A 21,777-nucleotide genomic window follows, 5' to 3' on the forward strand; every position below is an offset into this window, starting at 1 on the left:
TTTAAAGAAAAGGGGAAGACAAGTTTATCTTAAAGTACTGGAGGCTGCCACCATCTTGAATCTATTAATTGTGTTTTTACGCTGACGTCTAGGTACCTGGGCTTGGCATGATTATAGATCTAGATGCTGGTTTCTGGATTTGTCTTTACTGGGTGGGTGTTTCGTTCCTTGGTCTCTGTTTCCTCTCTGGATTTGTGGAGTGTGTTGGTGGCTGTGTGTTGTTTGTTTTCCTGGTCTACCCAGTTGGTGTGTTCACGGGGTTCCTGGAGGCTGGGCTACTGGGATGAGTTGGGGGAAGGAAGGTTGAAGAAGAAGGTCTTTGCCATCCATTGAGGTCAGAGAGGAAAGAGATGACAGCAGGTTTTCTGCTACAGAGCTGGGGATGAGACTGGGGGGTGGGGGTGGAAAGCAGGAGAGGTGTGGTTCTGCCTGCCCTGGGAGGAGCAGCCCTTGGGTTACTGGGTGCCTTCTTGAGCTGGGGGTTGGGACAGAGCAATGAGTAGGGGGAACGAGAAGGGGAAGATTAAAAACAAGTAGTAAAATTCCAATATTTTCTTTTTTTCTCTATTCTTATTCTCATTTCTATTTTTTTAGATTTATTTATTCAAGCCAGGTGATGGTGGCACACACTTTTAATCCCAGCAGAGGCAAGGGAGGCAGAGGCAGGCAGATCTCTGAGTTTGGGGCCAGCCTGATCTATAAAGTGAGTTCTAGGACAGCCAGGGCTACACAGAAAAACCTTGTCTTAAAAAAAAGAGAGAGAGGGCTGGAGAGATGGCTCAGTGGTTAAGAGCATTGCCTGCTCTACCAAAGGTCCTGAGTTCAATTCCCAGCAACCACATGGTGGCTCACAACCATCTGTAATGAGGTCTGGTGCCCTCTTCTGGCCTGCAGACATACACATGGACAGAATATTGTATACATAATAAATAAATAAATATTTAAAGAGAGAGAGAGAGAGAGAGAGAGAGAGACCAGATTTATTTATTCATTTGGCAGATCCTCTTTTCTCCCTCTGTTCTCCCCAGATCCAGTCCCCCAGTCTCATCTCTATCCTTACAGCAGAACATCTGTGGCAGCCTTCCCTGCACCCCCATTTCCCATCTCCTGTGGACCCCACAGATTCTCCCCTTCTAACCTTCCTTCTCTATTCATCACTCTTATCCTTTTTAATTTTAATTTTGGGAGTGTTTAAAATATTTATTTCAGAAAAATAATGTTAACAAAAGCCTGACTTAGTGGCACATGCCTTTTCTTTCTTTTTTAAATAATGACTTATTTTTGTTTTATGTTCATTGGTGTTTTGCCTGCATGTGTGTCTGAAGGTGTTGGATCCCCTGGAACTGGAATTACATAAAATAGCGAGATGCCATGTGGGTGCTGGGAATTGAACCCAGGTCCTTCAGAAGAGCAGCCAGTGTTCTTAATTGCTGAGTCATCTCTCTAGTCCTGGCACAAGCTTTTATCCCAGCACTTGGGAGACATAGTCAGGTCCGAGTTTAAGGCCAGCCTGCTCTATAGAGTGAGTTCCAAGACAGCCAGGGATACGCTATTTTAAAAAGTCAAACAAATAAACAAAAAGAATCACAACATGCAGCCTGAACACTGTAAACACAATAAGTAAAATAAATCTTTTTAAAAATTTCCTTTTTTTCTTTTATGTGTATGAGTATCTTTCCCTGAATGTATGTCTGTGTACCATGTGAGTGTCTGGTGACGGCAGAGGCTACACGAGAGAGTGAGATGCAACTGGAGTGCCAGGCAGTTGTGCGCTGCCATGTGGGAGCTGGGGATTAAACCCAGTGTCTTCTGGAATGGCAGTCAGTGGCAGTCAGTGATCTGACGACGGAACCATCTCTTCAGACCCTTGGTGTTTCTTACACGGCAGGCTCACACTGAGACAGCATCGTTCCTTTCCCCGTCTCACTAGCTCCGCGGCTCTCAACCTTCCTCATGCTGTGATGACCCCACCACCACCAAAGGGCTTCATTGCTACTTCATAACTGTAATTTTGCTACTGTAATGAATCATCATGTAAGTACCTGGCACGCAAATAAACAGGTTGCGACCCACAGGTTGAGAAACTGCTGCAGCCCTAGGCGTTTCTTGTATGGCCTACACTATCCCCTAAACCAGCAAGGACTCGCTGTTACCAGATTGTTCGCCCGCCTGTAACCTTTCTAGTTTCTTTCCCTCTGATTGGGTATGCTGCTCCAGTCGTGACCCCTGAGGGGACTTTCGTCAGCAAGGGTCCCAAACACACACACACACACACACACACACACACACACACACACACACACACACACACGCAAGGTTCGGAGCTGGCTTGCCCTGTCTAGTTTCCCACTGCCAGTTACGCCTTTCAATGCCATGAGGAAACACCTGACCAAAAGGGTTTATTTTGGTTTAGGATGTGAGGGTGCCGACTATCCTGGCAGGAAAGGCCTACCTGACAGAAGTGTGAGGCCCAGAAGCGGAGAGAGATGAGTGCGGGTCCCCTCCCTCCGTTCCTTTTTCTCAGTGTAGGACCCCATGCTCATACTCACGGCGCCTTCCCACCTCCCCTAAAGCCCTCTGGAAAGGCCCTCACAGATAGGCTCAGAGGTGTGTCCGCCAGGGGGAAGTTACAAGGTCCGCCAATTCTTTATATATTCAAATGTTCAGTCTGTTTATCTGGAGAGATAGCCCCGCCACGAGGAGTGCTTGCTGCTCTTCCAGAGGGCCCACCCTCGGCTCCCAAGCACCCATGTCAAAGAGCTCACACCTGTCTGTAACTCTAGCTCCAGGGGATCCGAGGATCCAATATACTCTCTGGCCTGCACAGGCACCCCTACATGGTCTCACACATATATGAATAAGTTAAAAAATATTATGGAGTAAAATAGTATCAAACACAAAATGGAATTTATTCCAAAATATCAGAATTTCTATTATCAGTCTTTTCATAGCAGAAATATCATTTCTAAAAAGTTACCTCTCTCTAAATCATCCCAAACTAATCTGAAATACGCGTTATTTCGTCTTTAATATCCTTAATCTCAGCTTGGACTATTGTTAAATTAGACATTTTTTCCTTCAGAAAAGCGATTTCTTTCTCTCGTTGAATTAAGTCGGATCCTAGCCTCCCAATGCGTAGGGCTAAGTCACTCACTAGTGGCTCCAGGCGCGAAAAGTCCTTCTTCAGATTGTAGACCTTCGGTTTGAGGTCATTTGCGAAAGCCACTGCTTTCAGGACTTTCGCTCTGTCGCTTTCTAAGCTTAAAAACCTGTCGGCGTGCTTGTCGAAATCGCCATGAAGCTCAGCCAGCCTCGTCGCGATTGAGTCGATTCTTCTGGAGTTTTCACTCGCCGTCTTTCGGAGGGCCGCTGTTCGGTCTATGCTACTTGAGAGGAGCTCCCCTATATTTTCGACCGTCGCCGTTTCTACCTTTCCGACTTTATTTTCCAGTTCTTGCACGGAGTCCGTTAAAGATGCGACTTCAGTTACCAAACCGGAAATGCGGCGTAGATCCGTCTTCACACCTGTAACCTTGAGACCCACATCCTTGGCCGTGGAAGTTGTACCTTGGTCAACTTTTGCGATGTCTTGAGAAAGACTTGCTAACGTGTCATTCAGTGTACCATGTTTCTCGGATATCCTGCTGGACCAAATTTTCATCTCCTGAATTTCTTCCTGCAGGACCTTTAGACGAGCCGTTATCTGAAAAGCCTTTAGCTGTTCCATGAGAGTTTCACACTTCTGATACTATAAGGAAATAGAATACCACAGTGATTAAATTAGTCAGAATTTGACACTTAAAATTCAACATAAAGTTCATTGTTTTTTCTCCCCTTGACTTTATTGTTCTTTGGGAAAGCACAGCATAAAACACAGCTTTGAAAGAGCGAGCCTTGGGTTGGGGGCTCTGGGTTTTGAATTCCAGAACTGAAAAGACAAAAAAAACTACAAAACTCCAAAAGGAATTAGAAAAGAGGATTTAAAGTAATTCAAGTATATTGTTAATGAATAAGGAAAACACCCAGGACATTTCATAAAACATTATTGGAGTTGACTTCTGTTGATGTTCCTATAACATTGGTCCTCCACTGTATAGAAACACAGTGAGCTAACAGACACAGGGGTGTGTTTTCTTCATAGCTATGGAAGAAAGGAAGAATTCTCCAGATGTACCTAGGTATCGTTTCAGACTAAGGAGACAGCATATCCTCTTTTTTTCTCTTTTCTTCCCTTCCTTCCTTCTTTCTTTTTTCTTTTTATTTTTCTTTCTTTCTTTTCTTTTTTTGCCTTTCTTGTTTTTATTTTTCAGACAGGTCTTGCTGTGTTATCCAAGTTGGTCTTGAACTTCTGGACCCAAATGATCTTCTGTCTGTCTTAGCTTTCTAAATAGCCTGACTACAGATGGGAGCCATCAGTCCTGGCTTTTCTTTCTTTGTGCTGTTGAGCCAGAACCAGAGCCTGGACATGTTAGATAAGGTCTGCCACACAGCTACATAGAAGTATTTTTTTTAAATTTAAAGACACAGTCTTGAGTCTTGCTATGCAGTCCAGACTCGTGTGAAACTCCTGATCCCTCTGCTTAAAAAAGTTCTATTAAGCTATTTCAGGCATTAAAAAGGTATAACCAGGAGGCCAGAGAGAGTATGCGCTGCTCTTCCAGAGGACCTGAATTTGGTTCTCAGCACCCATGCTGGGTGGCTTGCAACCGTGTAGCCCCAGCTCCAGGGTACCAGGGTCCAGTCTCCCTGGGTACCTGTGTAGACATAGCAGACACACATACACTTTTGAACATCTTTGAATTGGCAGGGCCGATGAGCTGCTCCGAGGAAAGGTGCTTATTGCCAAGCTGATGACCTGAGTTCAAGCCCTGGGGCCCACATGGCAGAAGAGAACGGACTCCCCAAGGCTGTCCTCGGCTACTCCGTACTGTAGCTTTCTCCTGAGGGTGAAGCAGTCTGAGCCAACTTTCCAAGCCGCATAGTGCGTGCAAGGAGGATCAGGGCAGTCTCTCATTTCGGGGAGTTTGCTATTGAGTTTTCCAAGCAGATTGTCAAGAAACTGATTATTTAAAACTCAGAAAAAAAGACATGGAACAAAAAGAAGATCTGAGGGCAGAAAGCATCTTTCATAAGAATCGCGGTGTAACCTGCAGGCATGAAGTGTTTTCTAGGGTAACTAGACATTTCTTCAATGCTTTTGATGGGTCATTGTTCTTAGATAGCACTGGCTTTCTCAGTTACCTTTTGGAAATTGTTTAGGCTAACACATATGTAATTTATCTAAGGAAAAAATGTAACACGTTCAGATTAGTCCTTTGTGTGTGTGGGTAGGAAATCAATGTGTGTCTCAAGTGTTTTCTACTATTGCTCTCCATGTTTTTTCTTTTTTTGAGATAGGGTCTCACTATGTACCTCTGGCCAGAAATGTCCTATGTAGACCAGATCCATATGCTTTTACTCCCTGGGAGCTGAGATCAAAGGCTGGTGCCCCCCTACATGGCACTACCTTGTTTTTTGAGATAAGGTCTCTCTATGAACATGGAGCTCACCAATTGGCTAGACTGGCTGGCCAGAGGGATCCTAGGTTCATCCTTTCTTCATCAAGAGCTGGAATTATAGGCATGCACTCTGTACCCAATTTTTTAAAAAGATATATGTATGCATGTATGTATACAGTGTTCTTTCTGCATGCATGCCTGAATGCCAGAAAAGGGCATCAGATCTCATTACAGATGATTGTGAGCCGCCATGTGACTACTGAGAATTGAACTCAGGACCTGTAGAAGAACAGCCAGTGCCATTAACCACTAAGCCATCTCTCTAACCCTCTATACTAAATTTTTTAAAAAGATTTTTAAAATTTATTATGTATACAACATTCTGCCTCCATGTATGCCCACATTCCAGAAGAGAGCACCAGATCTCATTACAGATGGTTGTGAGCCACCCTGTGGGTGCGGGGAATTGAACTCAGGACCTCTGGAAGAGCAGCCAGTGCTCTTAACCACCGAGCCATCTCTCTAGCCCTTAAAAAGATTTTTTTAAACATGTGTGTATACTTGTGTTAGTTTGGGTATACTACATAGATCAGAAGCCCATGTGGGCCAGACGAAGGCCTCAGATGCCTTGGAAATGGAACTGCAGGAAGCTGTGGTCTCCATGTGAGCTCTGGGAGCCAAACCTGGGTCCTCTGCAAGCACTCTTAGCCCCTGAGCCATCTATACCCCTCTACGCCCAAACTGTATGTAGTTGGTGGGGATCCAAACTCACTTTCTCAGCTTTGCCCACTGATCTATATCCCCAGTTCCCAGAATAGTATTTTGAATGCAGATTTAAAAAGCAGTGGCTGTAACAGGAGGTGATTCACTGAAATGAGGTAGACCAGTTAACTGAAAGTAGCACGGGGAGGGGGGGGGGCGTTTGCACCATCACGTTTGGTTTCGGCCGTATATTGGATTTTTCTCGTCAGTTTTTCTTTACGCTACATCAATGACTGGTAAAGTAGGTGACTCAGAATGTGTTTTTGGTAGAGAAGTCTGCTTGTGATAGGGTTATTCAGAGCATGACATTAATGGGCAGCTACAAATAGGAAGGAAATCAAGTAGCAATTGCAAAATATTTTATTTTTAGGGATCATGTTTTGCAATACACTTATTTGCTGAAAAGCCTCCCATGGGTGAGAGGAACAGAAAGCTCTCTCTTGTCTATTTTATCAATGGCTGTCACTGGCTAAGGCATCTACTTCTGTGGAGTAAGTATAGTTTAATAGTATGGCTTAACTAAGACAGCTTAGGAAGAGTTCATTCTTAGGAGGCTGGGTCACTGCTTTGATTCATTTGGTGGCTTGGGAGAGGATTTATTATGAACTTCTAAAATGGAAACTCAATACGATGTGCTAACAGACTAGAAATGGTGAAGTTTTTTTTATTATTATTTATTTATTTGGCTATATCTCCTTCCTCCTCTCTCCTTCCCATCCTTCCTTTTCAGTGCTGGTGATCAAGTTCAAGTTCAGGACCTTGTATATGACAGGCAGGTGCTCTTCTCTAAGTTACATCATTAGCTGGTCCTTTACATTGCTGTATGTATGTATGTATGTACGTACGTATGTATGTAGCATGGGTTCCAATTGGTCTTAATAATAAAACTCTGAGTCAGCTATTGGGGGTGAGAGCTGAAGGATCAGAGAAGCAGAGTGGCAGCCACTGGAGTTCTTACCTCTGCCAATGCTCAGACTACAGGGGCATCCTTTCCTCAGACTGCATCTGTCTCTCTGAAACCTCAGACTGCACTGAACTCCTGTCTCCTCCTGCCTGATAGTCTTCTCTTTGCCCAGCCATATCACTCCTGTCTCCACCCCCCTACTACTAGGATTAAGGGTGTGTGATCCTGAGTGATAGGATTCCCTCTGTGTGAGCTCTGTTTCTCTTTTAGACTGGATCAGTTTCGTGTAGCCCAGGTTGGCCTTGAACTAACAGAGATCCATCTGTCCCCGAGTCCTGAGAGTGAAGGTGTGTGCCTCCATTGCTTGACCTCTAGTGGCTTAGCTCTGCACTCTGATATCAGGCAAGCTTTACCTTTTATCTATCTATCTATCTATCTATCTATCTATCTATCTATCTATCTATTGTTTTTTTTGAGACAGGGGTTTTCTTGTGGCTTTGGAGCCTGTCCTGGAACTAGCTCTGTAGACCAGGCTGGCCTCAAACTCACAAAGATCTGCCTGCCTCTGCCTCCCGAGTGCTGGGATTAAAGGTTGTGTGCTACTACCACTCAGCTGCAAGCTTTACTTTTTAAAACACAAACAAAACATCACTACATATGTATACATGTATGCATGGATGTACATGTGTTTGTAGAGACAGAGTCACAGGCAGTCCAGACTGACCTTGAGTTCTTTATGTAGTTGAGGATAACCCTGAATTTATGATCTTCTTGCTTCTATCTCCCAAGTGTGCAGGCCTGGTTTTATACAGTGTTGGGGATAGAACTCAGTGCTTCAAGAATGCTAGACAGACACTCTGTCAGCTGAGCCGTAGCTCCAGCTCATCTTGTAATTTTAAAAATTCTTTGTCCGGGCAATGGTGATGCACACCTTTAATCCCAGCACTCAGGAGGCAGAGACAGGTGGATCTCTGTGAGTTCGAGGTCAGCCTGGTCTTCAGAGCAAGTTCTGGGACAGTCTCCAAAGCTACACAGAGAAATCCTGTCTCAGAATACAAAAACAAAATTCTTTTATGATATCATGTATGTGGGTGTTCTGTCTGCACGTGTGTCTATGCAACACTTGCACGCCTGGTGCTTGTGGATGTCAGAAGAGAGCACCAAATACCCCGGAACTGGAATCACAGTTGTGAACTGCCACGTGGGTGCTGGGAATAGGATCCAGGTCCTCCGGAAGAGCAGTCAGTGCCCATGGAGGCCCAAAGAGAGCTGGATCCCCTACAGTGGGAAGGAGTTGAGGTCCCAGGGGACTGTGAACAGCTTTATCCAGTGGGTCCTGGGAACTGAACTCGGGTTCTCTGTAGGAGCAGCGTAGTCTTAACCACAAAGCTATCTCTTCAGCCTCTTATTCTGCAAGACTTTTGTTGTTAGTGTCCTGCTGTGTAGGCCAAATTGGCCATGAACTTGGACTCTTCCTGTCTCAACCTGGAGTTACAAACATGCACTGCCACACCTAGCTGGAAAACTGCTTTATCTGTGCTGGCATTTTTAAATAAATGGACAGTACTCTCTATGAGCTAATTGGTATAATATTTATTATCAGTTACAGAGATACAAAAATGTATATTACAATATTGGCAATTTTCATAAAGCACAACAAAATGAAGCCTGTGCCATTACATATACCTGTGACCCTATTACTTGAGATGCAAAAGCAGGAAGATGGAGAGTTAAGACTAACCTGGGCTACACACTGAGACCCTGTCTCAAAAATAAAATAAAAAGCGCCAAAACACACACCAAAGAACAAAGGAAGATTCATTAAATGTATCTAGGTCTCTCCAGTGACGACTCTGATAAATACGAAATTAGAAACATTCATTTTATTTGATGCATATGAATGTTTTGCATATGTGTATGTGTCTGTTGTGCACCACATACATGCCATGCCTGCTGTCTGCAGAAGTCAAAAGAGTGTGCCAGCTACCCTAGAAAATGAGTTTACAGATGGCTGTGAGCCACCATACGGGTACTGGGAATCAAAGCCAGGTATTCTGCAAGAACAACCAGTACTCTTGACCACCGAGTATCTCTTCGGCCCCAAGTCAAATTTCTTTTTTTTTTCTTTTTTTGATTTTTCTAGACGGTTTCTTTGTGTAGTTTTGGCTGTCCTGAAACTTGCTCTGTAGACCCAGCTGGCCTCGAACTCACAGAGATCCACCTGCCTCTGCCTCCCGAGTGCTGGGATTAAAGGTGTGTGCCACCACCGCCCAGCTCAGCAAATTTCTTAGCAAAGGAATACATAGACACAGATATTTTGATAGTTTTCTCATGTACTGTTTGCATTCTGCCTCTGTCTTCCAGTGCTGGTATTTCAGGCAGGCACTGCTAGACCCAGTTTCTTATGTCAGTGCTGGGTAAAGTCCTCAGCTTTCACAGCAAGAACTTCACTTACGAAGCTATCTCCTAGCCTTGTTAACCGATTATTATTATTATTATTATTATTATTATTATTATTATTATTATTATTTTGAGATATAGTCTCACTATGTAGAACAGGGTGGCTTTGAACTCATAGTTCTGCTTGCATTGCCTCTGTCTCCTGAGTGCTGGGATTAAAGGCATGCACCACCACTGCCCAGGCTGATGCTGGTATTAAAGGTATATGCCACCATGCCTAGCTCCAACCCTAATGTTTTAAAAATAAAATCAGTATGTAAAACAAACTTGGTTTCGTAAGTTGGGGAATCTTTAAAAACGACAGAAATACATTACAGTGATCACAGTTTATTGTTATGTTGTTTTATCTTTAAAACAGGCATAGTCTTATTGGCATACCTTTTGCTTTAAGTATCTACTGGTTATATTTAGTAAACCCTAGTGTCACACAGTTCAAACTTTAGAAATTAAAGTCCAGGTAAAAAAAGGACTCCGAAAGCTCATACCTCAAAGCATAACCGGTTAACGGAAAATATTAATGAGGACAGAGTAAGCATATTTACTCACATTTTAAACCTCTTATGAGTAGCTGTAACACAGTTTAGAACCTTCGCGAAAGGGAAACTACTTCCCAGGCGCCACGGTTTTCAGAAGCTGGCGAAGCCTCACAGAAGAGCCCCCAGGCTCTCCCGCAGGCATATTACCTTTCAATTTACATAAAATCCCTACGAACCTGGCTGTCTGAACATAAAAAAGCTGCAGAGGCAGGCATGCTATCAACCAACTGCAAGAACGGGTGACAGAAAAGGCATGAGAAACAGACACGGCTTTTAAAAACAGAAAACTGCCGGGCGATGGTGGCGCATGCCTTTAATCCCAGCACTCGGGAGGCAGAGGCAGGCGGATCTCTGTGAGTTCGAGACCAGCCTGGTCTACAAGAGCTAGTTCCAGGACAGGCTCCAAAGCCACAGAGAAACCCTGTCTCGAAAAACCAAAAAAAAAGAAAAATAAAAAAAATAAATAAAAACAGAAAACTAGGGTCACATAGAGAAATGGTAAGTGGTCTCAGTATTTGCTATGGATATATATATGTAGATATCTATGTCTCTAGATACATACATATATCTCTAGTATAATAAATACAATTCATAATAATGTCTATTAATTATTGGAAAGACATGTAAATATTAAATATGTTGCCTAAAAAGTAGAGCAATATATATTTTAGAACTATTTTCTTGTTTTTCTTTTTCTTTCTTTTTTTCTTTCTTTTTTTATTTTTTTGAGATAAGGTTTCTCTGTGTAGCCCTAGCTGTCCTGGAACTCCTTCTGAAGACCAGACTTGCCTTGAACTCAGAGATCCACCTGCTGCTGCTTCTGTGTGCTGGGATTAAAGGCGTGCACCACTACCTCCCAGCAGAATTATTTCTATTTAAAATGGTTAGAGTAAGTTTTACACCTTAAAGGGATAAAAGTGTGATTATATGGTCCATACTCCACTTATTCTCTGGTAAAGTGAGGCAGAGTCATTTCTTTAATGTAGAACTGACTGATCTCCATTTAACAATACTGTTCATCAAAAGGTACACAGTAAACTTAATAATCATCGGCTCCCTTATTTTCTAGGTTATATTTTCCCAAAGTCCCCTTTTCTCCTGAACTTGAATATGCTATGAAATCGTGAACTTTCCCTTTGAGAACCAGCAGTTCGTTTTGCATCTTTAGTAAGCTGTTGTCATACTGAATTCCCTCAAGGGTCTTCTGCATCTCCATTATTTCAGACACCGCCCTTAGCATATCGTCCTCCATGTTAAACATCTGCACAGTGAGGTCTTCCATTTTCTTTTCCGTCCCCATCAGGTCCCGAGAGACTCTGAGGACAGAGTGGATCGCATTTTCTATAGCTGGCAAATGGGCCTTGCACTCTTCAACTTTGGGTTCATAGTTGGCAAGTTTACTGGTCAGCTCCTCATCTCTGGCTAGGAGTGAATGTTGCTCTTCTTCTAGCTTCTCAACGGCTTTTGTATTGGAGCTGAGCTGGGCCTCTACTCGGAGAAGATCCTCCTCTTCTTGTCTGTTTACTGTTCTGATGTTTCGTAGTGTGCTGTCTTCCAAATCTTTTAGCCGTTCAGTGAGCAGTTTCATTTCTTGCTCGGCTGAGTTAATTTTCATGGTAACTTGAGAATGTATATGCTTTGCTTCTGATTTGAAAGTGGCTGTATTATTGCTCATTTCTGCCAGGGTTCTCTCCCAGAAATCTGTAATGGTCTGGAATTTCTCATTAAGGCTTTGCATCTTCTGAGTGAGCATCTCTTCACTGTCCTCAATGTCATGTATGGATCTTTGGAGGCCAGACACTTCCTGTTCAAACTGGGTCATCAAAGCCATGGATGGTGCAGCTTCCTGCAGGATACTTTCAGTAGACTCCAGCTGCATTTACGACACAAACAATCCCGAGCTACTTAATCATTTTTATATTAGAGAAACATATTTTAACAATCAGGAGTATGATACAAGGTTCAAATTCTGACGATACCTAAAATATCCAAGTACACCAGAATCACATGGACAGAAACATTCATCATTAATAGTTTTCAACAAATTTAGTAGAGTAGCCCTATGTTGGAAAAATATATTCTTGAACTCATAATCCTAGTTATTTAACATACCTTTTTCATGCGGGCATAGTTGAAAGAAATGATGTTCACGTTCTTGAAGTATACTGGGGTTTCTTTCTTCATGACAATGGGAAGTAACATAGGTGTCCTTTTCATGGCTATCTGGCTTTTAGGGAACTGCAACCGCATAAGACTTGCTACCTCTCCTAAAGCCTACAATTTTGTTAGTTTCTGGCTGAAAGAAGACGGGAGCATCTCCCCCAAGCAAGTTAATGAATGGATTACCTTGTCTGACATTAAACTGATGGTAGTCTGTAGTCCTTGAAACTCTTTGCTTTCTGTTTGCAGCGACTGGTATTGGGTTTCCAGCTTAGAAAACTTTTCTGATTGTTGAAATACAAGCCTGGAGAAGAAGAAAATAATGACCATCACTCGCTTCTGATAAGAACAAGGTGCATTCCCGAGCGGTTGCTGCAGTGTCCGTGGGCTGACCTCACCATCCAGGTGCCTACGGAGTGGGAGGGGACAGGATTAACTCAATGCAAAGATGAGTCAGCTTTGCCTCTTTCCAGGGTTCACAGCTCAGTGAGTGAAGCAGGGCAGCATCTCTAGTAGACGGACAAAAAATATTTTGGAAGAAGTTAGGGTTGAACTATTTGGAATAAAATCTTTGATCTCAAAGCGCAGTGCTACTAAGCTACTACTAAGTCCCTCAAACTATCGTCCAGACTATGTTATCCTCACCTGTAATTGTATGTTTCAGGGAAGCAGAGGCAGGAGGACCATAAGTTCAAGGTCATCCTCCATTACTTAGTGAGTCTAAGGCTCAAAGGTCAACTGGGGCTACATGAGACTCTGTTTAAAAACGGTTATAATAATAAAAATACAGAAGAGAGCCATTGTCAGAGTGAGAGGAGAACGCGCAAAGCAGGCTGTAAAAACTGTGTTTGACTATGCTCAGCAATACTCATAGCTGTACTGTAGCTGTCATTCTACAGTAGGGGGGCGGCCAGTTGATGAAGTGCTGGCCATGTAGGCATGAGGACCTGAGCATCATCCCTAGCACCCATTTAGAAAGCTGGGCATGGTGGTGCCCTTGTAATCCCATGAGGATCCGTCAGCCTTAGCTAATCAGTGAGACCCCCATCTTAGTGGGAGGCCCTTACTCAAAGCACATCTGAGGAGGGATGACAGAGGTGGACCTCTGACTTCCACACACACGCACACATACTCACGCGCACACTCACATACCCACACACAATTAGGGCTGAACGCAGTGGTAGGAAGGGTGCTTATCTGACGGGTAAAAGACCCCAGGTTGGAAGCCAGCACATATGCAAGCAAAGTTAGAGTGGTCTCTTCATCTGGTACATAGTAGAGTAGAAGCAAAAAAGGAAAAAAAAAATTATCCTTGGGCTGGAGAGAGGCTCAGTGGTTAAGAGCACCAGGCTGCTCTTCTGGAGGACACGGGTTCTATCCCCAGCACCCACATGGTAGCTCACAACTGTCTATAACTCCAGATCCAGGGGATCCAATGCCCTCTTCTCACCCGTACCAGGCACACATGTGATGCACATACCTGCAGACAAAATATTCACACACATTAAAAAAAATCTACCCCAATCTCTAAGAATCTAATGCTTTACTGAGTTAGCCAGACACCTTATCCTAATCTCTGAAACAATGTCTCGAAAACAACAAGAAAAAAGTGCCAAGAGCCCAGGATCTAGATTAGTGGTTGCAAATCTTCCCTACATATTGGAACCAATGACCAGACAGCTTCAACACACCCCTAACTGGACCGCCATTTACAGAAATTCTTAATTAACTAGTCATGGATATGGCTTGGACACTAAATAGTCTAACAGCTTCCCAGTCAATCAATGCAGCCAAGCTGAGGATCACTTACTGATCACACTTTATAGTACTTTTCTAGTGAAAGACAAGAGACGCCAAAGTTTCAGAGTTGAGAGGCCTCTCAGAGTGCAGCTGTGTGTATCCTCAAAAAGGTGCCTGTGTTTTGAACTTAAAATGGTCTCACTGGATTGAGTACTTGTAAGCCTGTGTAAATTTAAAATGGACACATTTGCTAAACAAATATTTACAGTGTTGGAATAAATAAGTTTCTTTTGATGATGCAGGTTAATGTCTATCATATAATCCCAGTTTATAGAATTAGCACAGCACTCAGGAGGCAGAGACAGGTGGATCTCTTTAAGTTTGACACCAGCCTGGTCTACAGAGCCAGTTCCAGGATAGGCTCTAAAGCTACAGAGAAACCCTGTCTCAGAACGCGCCCCCCCCCCCCAAAGGAATTAGTAGAGATCAATTTCTTTTTGTGTATTTATATAAACTTTTAAGCAAAACCCATGTAAAAAGCATGATTTTCCTAATTTTTAAAGTTGGATGATGATTAGACATTTTTTCCTTCCATCTTTTTGTTTTTGTTTTTTTTTTTTTATTTTTGTTGTTGCTGGGAACAAACCTACAACCTGGGGCATCCTGGGTAAGTACTCTCCTACATCCCATAATTGCTTTTGTCATATCATAATTTTAAGTGTTTTTCCCTCTTTAGTAGTATAGACTTACCGCCCAGTAAATGAGCTCATTTCAGTGACTAGTTTTATTATCTGTTATTGTATGTGTTACTCCACACACTTATCCCACAGAGGAGTAAGTTTACTCAGAACAAAAACATTACTACAGGAGGCTTTGAGTAAAAGTTGATCCATTATAAAAATGCTTTACTGTGCCTGGAAAAGGCGGTTCAATGATTAAGAGCTTTTGCTGTTATTCCAGAAGACCCAATTCAGTTCCCAGCAATGATGTCCAGAGGCAGACACCACACAGGCGCACACAGACACACAGACACACACACACACAGATTTAAAAAATAAAATAAAGCGTTACAGCACCTTTTTTCTCTTTTGTTTTTGTTGTTTGTTTTTGGAGGCAGTGTCTCATGTAGCCCAGGCTGGCCCCAAACCACTGTATAACCCAGATTAGCCTCTCCAGCCTCCCAAGTACTGAGATTATAGGAATGAACAACTAATGCCTGGCTGAAGGCTTTTGATTTTATTAGACATTTTAATGCTATCTACTGCTGGCTTTCTCTTCAGATTCAAGCATTAAGCAAGGCTTGAATAGTGTCAGGTGAGTGCAAATACCTCTGATTCTTTTCTCCTCCTCCTTTAGGTTAGCCTCTTGCCAAAGTAAGAGTCCCCCTTGTTACAAGTAGACAATACAAACAAGCAAAAAGCAGCATGCCACTGACTTAGTGCCAGTGAGGAGGAGAAAAAGACGGTCCACAGTGCTGATGACTTATAACGCATTTTCCACACGTAGATGCTGTGGGATGTCTGTGCACTGTGTGAAGGTGTATTGCTGTGATCGGTGTAATCAAGAGCTAAATGGCCAATAGCTAGGCAGGAAGAGGTTAGGTGGGACTTCTGGGACAGAGAGGATTCAGGGAAGAAAAAAGGCAGAGTCGCCAGCCTGGTGCAGAGGAAGCAGAGTGGGCAGTACAGAGTAAGGGTACCGAGCCACATAAAAGAATGTAGATTAAAAGATAAGGGTTAATTTAAGATATAAGAACTAGTTAAGAACAAGCCTAAGCTAAGGTTGAGCTTTTATAATTAATAATAAGTCTTGGTGTCATTAATTGGCTGGCAGCACAGATAAAGACTCATTGTATGTTTATATTTCATAAACATGGACTCATTTGAAATTATGGAAGAAAATGGTTTATTTTCTAGAAGTCAAGAAAGTATGCCCAAAGAGGGCTGCTTCGGCCCTGAAGAATCATGTTCTTCAAATGGCATCAGGTTTATGCCCAAGGTGTTTTATTCCTGTTAATGAGCCAGAGGCATCTTCTGACAGGAGCAATTCCCAGTCTTTGTCTTTAGACAAGGTTGTCAAAGACCTGAAATTAGAGTCAACAGCTTCTAGCAGAAGAAAGGTCTGATTCAGAACTGGTATGTGTGTGTGTGTGTTTACCTACATGTATGCATGCATGCATGTATGTATATGTATCACACATATGCCTGGTGCACGAGGAGGCTAGAAGTGGGGGTCAGAAGCTATAGACAGCTGTGAGTCATTATGTAGAGCTGGGAACAGAACCCGCATCCTCTCTGCAAGAACAGCAAGTACTCTTAAACCACTAAGCCATCTATCTTCTCCATTCCTCCATTCTCAGAATTTTCATTTATTTTCAAGACAGGGTCCCACAGTGTAGTCCTGGCTAGCCTGGAACTTATTATGTAGACTAGGTTGGCCTCCAACTCACAGAGATCTGCCTGTCTCTGGTTCCTGAGGGCTGGGATTAGAGGTGTGGGCCACTATGCCCAGCTTCTGAAACGTGATATTATTTTGGGTTAATACTGAAGGGAGGCAAACACATCACACAGGCTAAGTAGCTAGGCTGTTTTGTCTCTGCATTTACTGGTTGTATAACCAACCACGTTGGACAAATTAACTGTTTGGTTTGCTAGTGTTTCCTCACCTAGAAGGTAGGGAAAATTATATCTCACAGGGGTTTTGGAGACATAAAACAGGTTCATATTTATAGAACACAAGAGCAATGCTCGGAGTGTAACAAATCACTCGGGACCTCAGCACCCGCTGTTTAGTTCTGTCCCAGTGTCTTCCCTTTGGGGTGCAGAGGGTGAGACTCAGGGTGTCTTGGATGCTCCTTAGCCCTTCTTTTGGACCCCTTTGTGCTCTTTCCCATCTCGCCTCCATGCCAATGCTGCCTGTTTAAAGGCACGAGATTCCCTTCTGTTTGCTCTGGTCGAAGCTGTAAGCCTACCACTGAACTCTAAGCTGGACAGGGGGCTGGTTTGGTAACAAATGATCATCTGTAAGTCTCCATGGCAGCAGGACTTTGTTTTGGAACTTCACTATCAGAAAGGTAAGGCCTTAAGTGTTAGATGTAGGAGAAAGATACCCAGAAAGCAAACCAGCTTTTAGTGTAGGCCTTCCAAAAGCAATTTTCCTCACCCCTTCACATCCATGAAGTCTATCAAGACTTCGCACAAATTGAGGACCCCGTGTTAATGAACGGCACACAGCATAATCTCTGAGTGAGTTCTTACGTGGTGGCAGGCAGCTGACTGAGAATTTATGACTAAGGGATTTCTCTGCCTCTTTCAACTTAATGAGAAAGAGTACATAATCACAGGAAGCAGTTATTATGTATGGTTCATTACAGGGCCACTATTAGGGTCAACGACCATCCATTGTTTCATAGCATCTCCAGCTACTAAATATTTAAGGGAACACTGACTATATTCCATTATTTAATTTTTCAAAAACATTTATTATGTTTACAGTGTTTTGTCTGCACATATGCTTGCAGGCCAGAGGAGGGCACCAGATCTCATTACAGATGATTTTGAGCCACCATGTGGTTGCTGGGAATTGAACTCAGGACCTCTGGAAGAGCAGCCAGTGTTCTTAAGTGCTGAGCCATCTCTCCAGCCCCTATATTCTATTATTTAAAACCAGGGCAAGGTTGGGAATGGTGGCCCATGCCTGTAATCCCAGTCCTTCGAGGAGGAAGTACCAGGATTGCCATGAGTTTGAGGCTAGACTGGGTTACAATCTACCTACCCTAAGACTCAGCGCTACCACTCTTGTGTGTATACTTAGTCCTTAATGATGGAGCTGTATGAGAAGGATTGGGAGGTGTGGCCTTGTGTTGCGGAATATTTGTTTACACTGTGAAGATGTGTCTCTGCTAAGGCGCCTTCCAACTGGTTTAATGAAGAGCTAAATAACCAATAGCTGGTCAGGAAGAGGTTTGGCTGGACATCTGGGGACAGAGAGGACTCTGGGAAGAAGAGAGGAGATGCCAGGAGACACGGTGAGGAAGCAGGAGGTGCAAAGTATGAGAGGTAACACCACGTGATAGAACGTAGATTAATAGAAATGGGTTAATTTAAGTTATAAGAGCTAGTTAGGAACAAGCCTACGCTAAAGGCCGAGCCTTCGTAATTAAGAAGAAATCTCCGTGTCATTACTTGTGAGCTGGCTGCCCCCAAAATGTCCGATTGCAGCCTTGTTGGAAGAGGTGTGTCACTGGGTGAGCTTTGAGGTTTCAAAGCCCTTCCCATTTCTCCGTTAGTACACTCTCTGCTTCTTGCTTGGGGATCGGATTTAAGAACTCCACGACTGCTCCAGTGATATGCCTGCTCGGCACCATGCTCCCCTCCAATCATGGGCCAACCCTCTGCAACCATGAGGCTGAATTACATGCTCTTATAAGTTGCCTTGGTCATGGTGTTTTGTTGTGGCAACAGAAAAGTAACTAAGACAGAAAGTAAATCTAAACTTCAGTGGAAAGGTGAAAGCAATATACCTTTAGATTTGTCATGTACCTTGTACTTCCCAAACAATCTTCCAAACATTTATGGTTTCTGAGGACACACTGTCATCAGTGCAAGGGTTTGAGATCTTTGCCCCCTGCCTAGCTTAAGCGTACCAAGTATGAGATGGAAAAGCAGTTTATGCTGATACAATTATTTTCTGTTTTAACAACCAGAATAGACTAAGTACAGTATTTAATTTCTAGATCCTGAAGTATGTGTTAGAGGCTTACCTATGTGTTGTGTAGTGAGATCAATGACTGTTAAAATTCCAGAGTGCCATTAGCAATTTTATGAGATGGGAAATATTTGAGACACACTTGCAAATAGCCTGCTGGGTTAAAGTTTGTCCCTAAATTTACCATAAATATTTTCTTATAGACAGCACATATACTACAGTCTAGGGGTAAAATACTTCCCAAGAACAATTAACCATTAGCTGTTTTAGTAACAGTCAGAGGCTCTACCCATTTAAAGAATGCATAACCTTTTTTTTTTTTTATCTGATAAAGCTGGGAACAGAACCGAAGGCCTCATGATGTACATCAGGCAAGTCCCTTACCACCGAACTACACTCTAGCTTCATAATTTTGATCTGGCATTTTAAAAATCACTTTGCAAAGATAGAGCTCAGCTTATACAAAAATCTTTCTAACGAGTAACATGTTTTGCCTTTCTATTCCCTAACACCACATTCCTGAGATGAAGCATGACTTTTCAAGTTTTATTCTTAGTTTCCCTTTGAAGCTCGAGGGTGTGAATGTGTGTGTCTGTGTGTCAGAGGCGGGGGTTGGTTGTCTTTCTCAATTGCCCTCCACTTTATGACTATTTTTCATTTGTGTGTGGGGTCTCAGATGTTTCACTGAGCATGTATGGAGGTAAGAGGACAACTTTTAGGACTCGATTCTCTTCTTCCACCTCGTGGGTGCAGGGGATGGAATTCAGGCTGTCCTTTGGTTTGGCAGGGCAGGAGCATTTACCAGATAAGCCATCTTGCTGGCCTTGTTGAACACCTTTTTGAACTCTCATAGAATCACTGAAAATGCTGAATGAGTTTTGTGATATAGTTTACTTCATGAATTATGAGGCTTTCTCTAATTAATGGGAACTGCATTAATAAATTTAGCAGCTAAAACCACTAAATAATTTAACTAAATAAATTAAGCAGTGGTTCCCAACTTTCCTAACACTGTGACCCTTTAATACAGTTCCTTATGTTGTGGTGACCCCAACTACAAAATTATTTTCATTGCTACTGTAATTTTGCTACTGTTATGAATTGTAAATATCTGTTATGTGACCCCAAAGGGGTTGCGACACACAGGTTGAGAACTGCTGTCCTAGAGTGAACCAACTCAGTAATATTCTTTTCCAGTCCAAATTGTACCATGCCCTCCTTTACCTAAAAAAGGGCACAGAGTTTAAGACATGAGTAGTTTATTTAAAACAGCAAATCCAACACATTTATTCTCTTCTGATAGAAATTAATATATTCCGCAAACACTAATACCATCATTAAATAAGTCCCTTTTAAAGAGAACAATGACCCCCATTTCATTTTAACACGTTTTTATTAACTGGAAAAAACAACAACCCAGCAAACAAGAAGGGTATGGTGGCAAATACCTGTAATCTAGCACTTGGGAGGCGAAGGCAGGTGGATCAGGGGTTCAATGTCATCTTCAGCTACACAGTGACTTCTAGCCCAGCCTAGGCTACCTGAGAACCTGTCACAAAAAACCAAACCAACCACCCAACCACACACCCTCCAAAACCCCAGTTCTTGGGGTGTCACCAGTAAACTAAAATGGAAATGTACTAGCATTAAAAATGTTCTAGACTGCCGGGCGATGGTGGCGCACGCCTTTAATCCCAGCACTCGGGAGGCAGAGGCAGGCGGATCTCTGTGAGTTCGAGACCAGCCTGGTCTACAGAGCTAGTTCCAGGACAGGCTCCACAGCCACAGAGAAACCCTGTCTCGAAAAACCAAAAAAAAAAAAAAAAATGTTCTAGACTGAAGGCTATCCGGAGTCGCTTCTGAATCTATCAGCTCTCTTACTAAATGATTATCAGTGATGAAAATGTATTAACGTATCAGTTTTGTTACGAAGATGCAGTAGGTAAGAAATAGGGAAGAAAACAAAGTCACTCTTACTTTAAGATTATTCCATATTACACGAATACATCACCAATATATGCTTGGTTTCAACACTACAGATGTTTAGTCTTAAGTGAAAACAAGTATCCTTTATAATGCTACATACCGTTCAGCCTGTAATTAAGGAATAAGGCTATTGTCTCCGGGTTGGCGCGATGGCTCAGCTGCTCAGAGCATGCATGCCTGGTGGCTTACAACCATTTGTAACCTCAGCTCTTGGGATCTGACACCCTCTCGTGGGTTCCTTGCACGCCTTCACACACGTGCACAAACGCCTTCACACACGTGCACATACACACACTCATATATATACATACAAACTCTTTTTTAAAAAGGACTATAGTTTTAATGTAGGCACACTGTTCTAAATATGAGGATGCCTCATCAGCATTTATTGCTCAGCAACAACGAACTCTTTTTTAGGCTCCAGACATTTCCCTGGTGCATGTCTTTTGGGGTGCGGTGGGGCGGGGCAAACTCATATGCAAAGTTGCAGAGTGGACGGGAAGTAGCGGTTTTCAGCTATGTGCAAACTTGTGACGTGTGGACAGTAGGCGCGGAATAAAGTGTGCACCGCGTCTCGGGTGACTCGTTCCCAGACTTTCGGAGACAGCGACAGGAGCATGCTAGCTAGCAGAACAGTTAAGTGAGCGCATTCAAGCAAGAGTGGGTAGGCGGCCTGCGGCACTGAGCACTTACCAGGCCAGGCCCAAGCACGTCGCCAGCGACAGCAGGCTGAGCCCGGTGCGGGGGTCCGCCCAGCCCGCGCCTCCCCTCGCCTCGGGGTTCTTCCTGCCATCGCTCCGCTTCTCGGGCTCGCCGGCAGCCCCCTTGGGCCCCGGCTTCTTCCGGCTCTTCACCTCGGACATGTCTGGGACCCTGAAGACCTCCAAGCCCGGGATGCCTCACCGGGGGTACCGTGGGACGTGGCTGCGCCTGGGCTTCAGGAGCCCCGCCCCTTCCCAGGCTTGGCTCCGCCCACCGAAACCTCGCCCTTCGGCTCGCCCCGCCTCCCGCCTCCGGGTTCCGC

At 43.5% G+C, this 21,777-nt stretch overlaps 1 protein-coding gene across 2 annotated transcripts; it reads right to left on the minus strand.

Moving 5' to 3' along the window:
• Nucleotides 1–2,890: 2,890 nt before the first annotated feature.
• On the minus strand, nucleotides 2,891–21,723 carry LOC121463024 (IKBKB interacting protein). 2 transcript variants are annotated; one of them, XM_041675064.1, is made up of 3 exons: nucleotides 21,447–21,723; nucleotides 12,507–12,624; nucleotides 2,891–3,748 (listed from the first exon to the last, which is right to left on the minus strand). In XM_041675064.1, exons 1-3 carry the CDS (start codon nucleotides 21,614–21,616, stop codon nucleotides 2,999–3,001), a joined length of 1,038 nt encoding a protein of 345 aa, XP_041530998.1. In that variant the 5' UTR covers nucleotides 21,617–21,723; the 3' UTR covers nucleotides 2,891–2,998. The 2 variants fall into 2 exon arrangements, with proteins under 2 accessions (XP_041530998.1, XP_041530990.1); XM_041675056.1 differs by lacking the exon at nucleotides 2,891–3,748 and adding an exon at nucleotides 8,746–12,033 and having other exon boundaries at nucleotides 21,447–21,721.
• Between the last annotated feature and the right edge of the window lie 54 nt (nucleotides 21,724–21,777).

Source organism: Microtus oregoni, unplaced genomic scaffold (genome assembly GCF_018167655.1).
Source record: "Microtus oregoni isolate MIOR12 unplaced genomic scaffold, Mior012 000001F_ref0000356, whole genome shotgun sequence".
NCBI lineage: Eukaryota > Metazoa > Chordata > Mammalia > Rodentia > Cricetidae > Microtus > Microtus oregoni.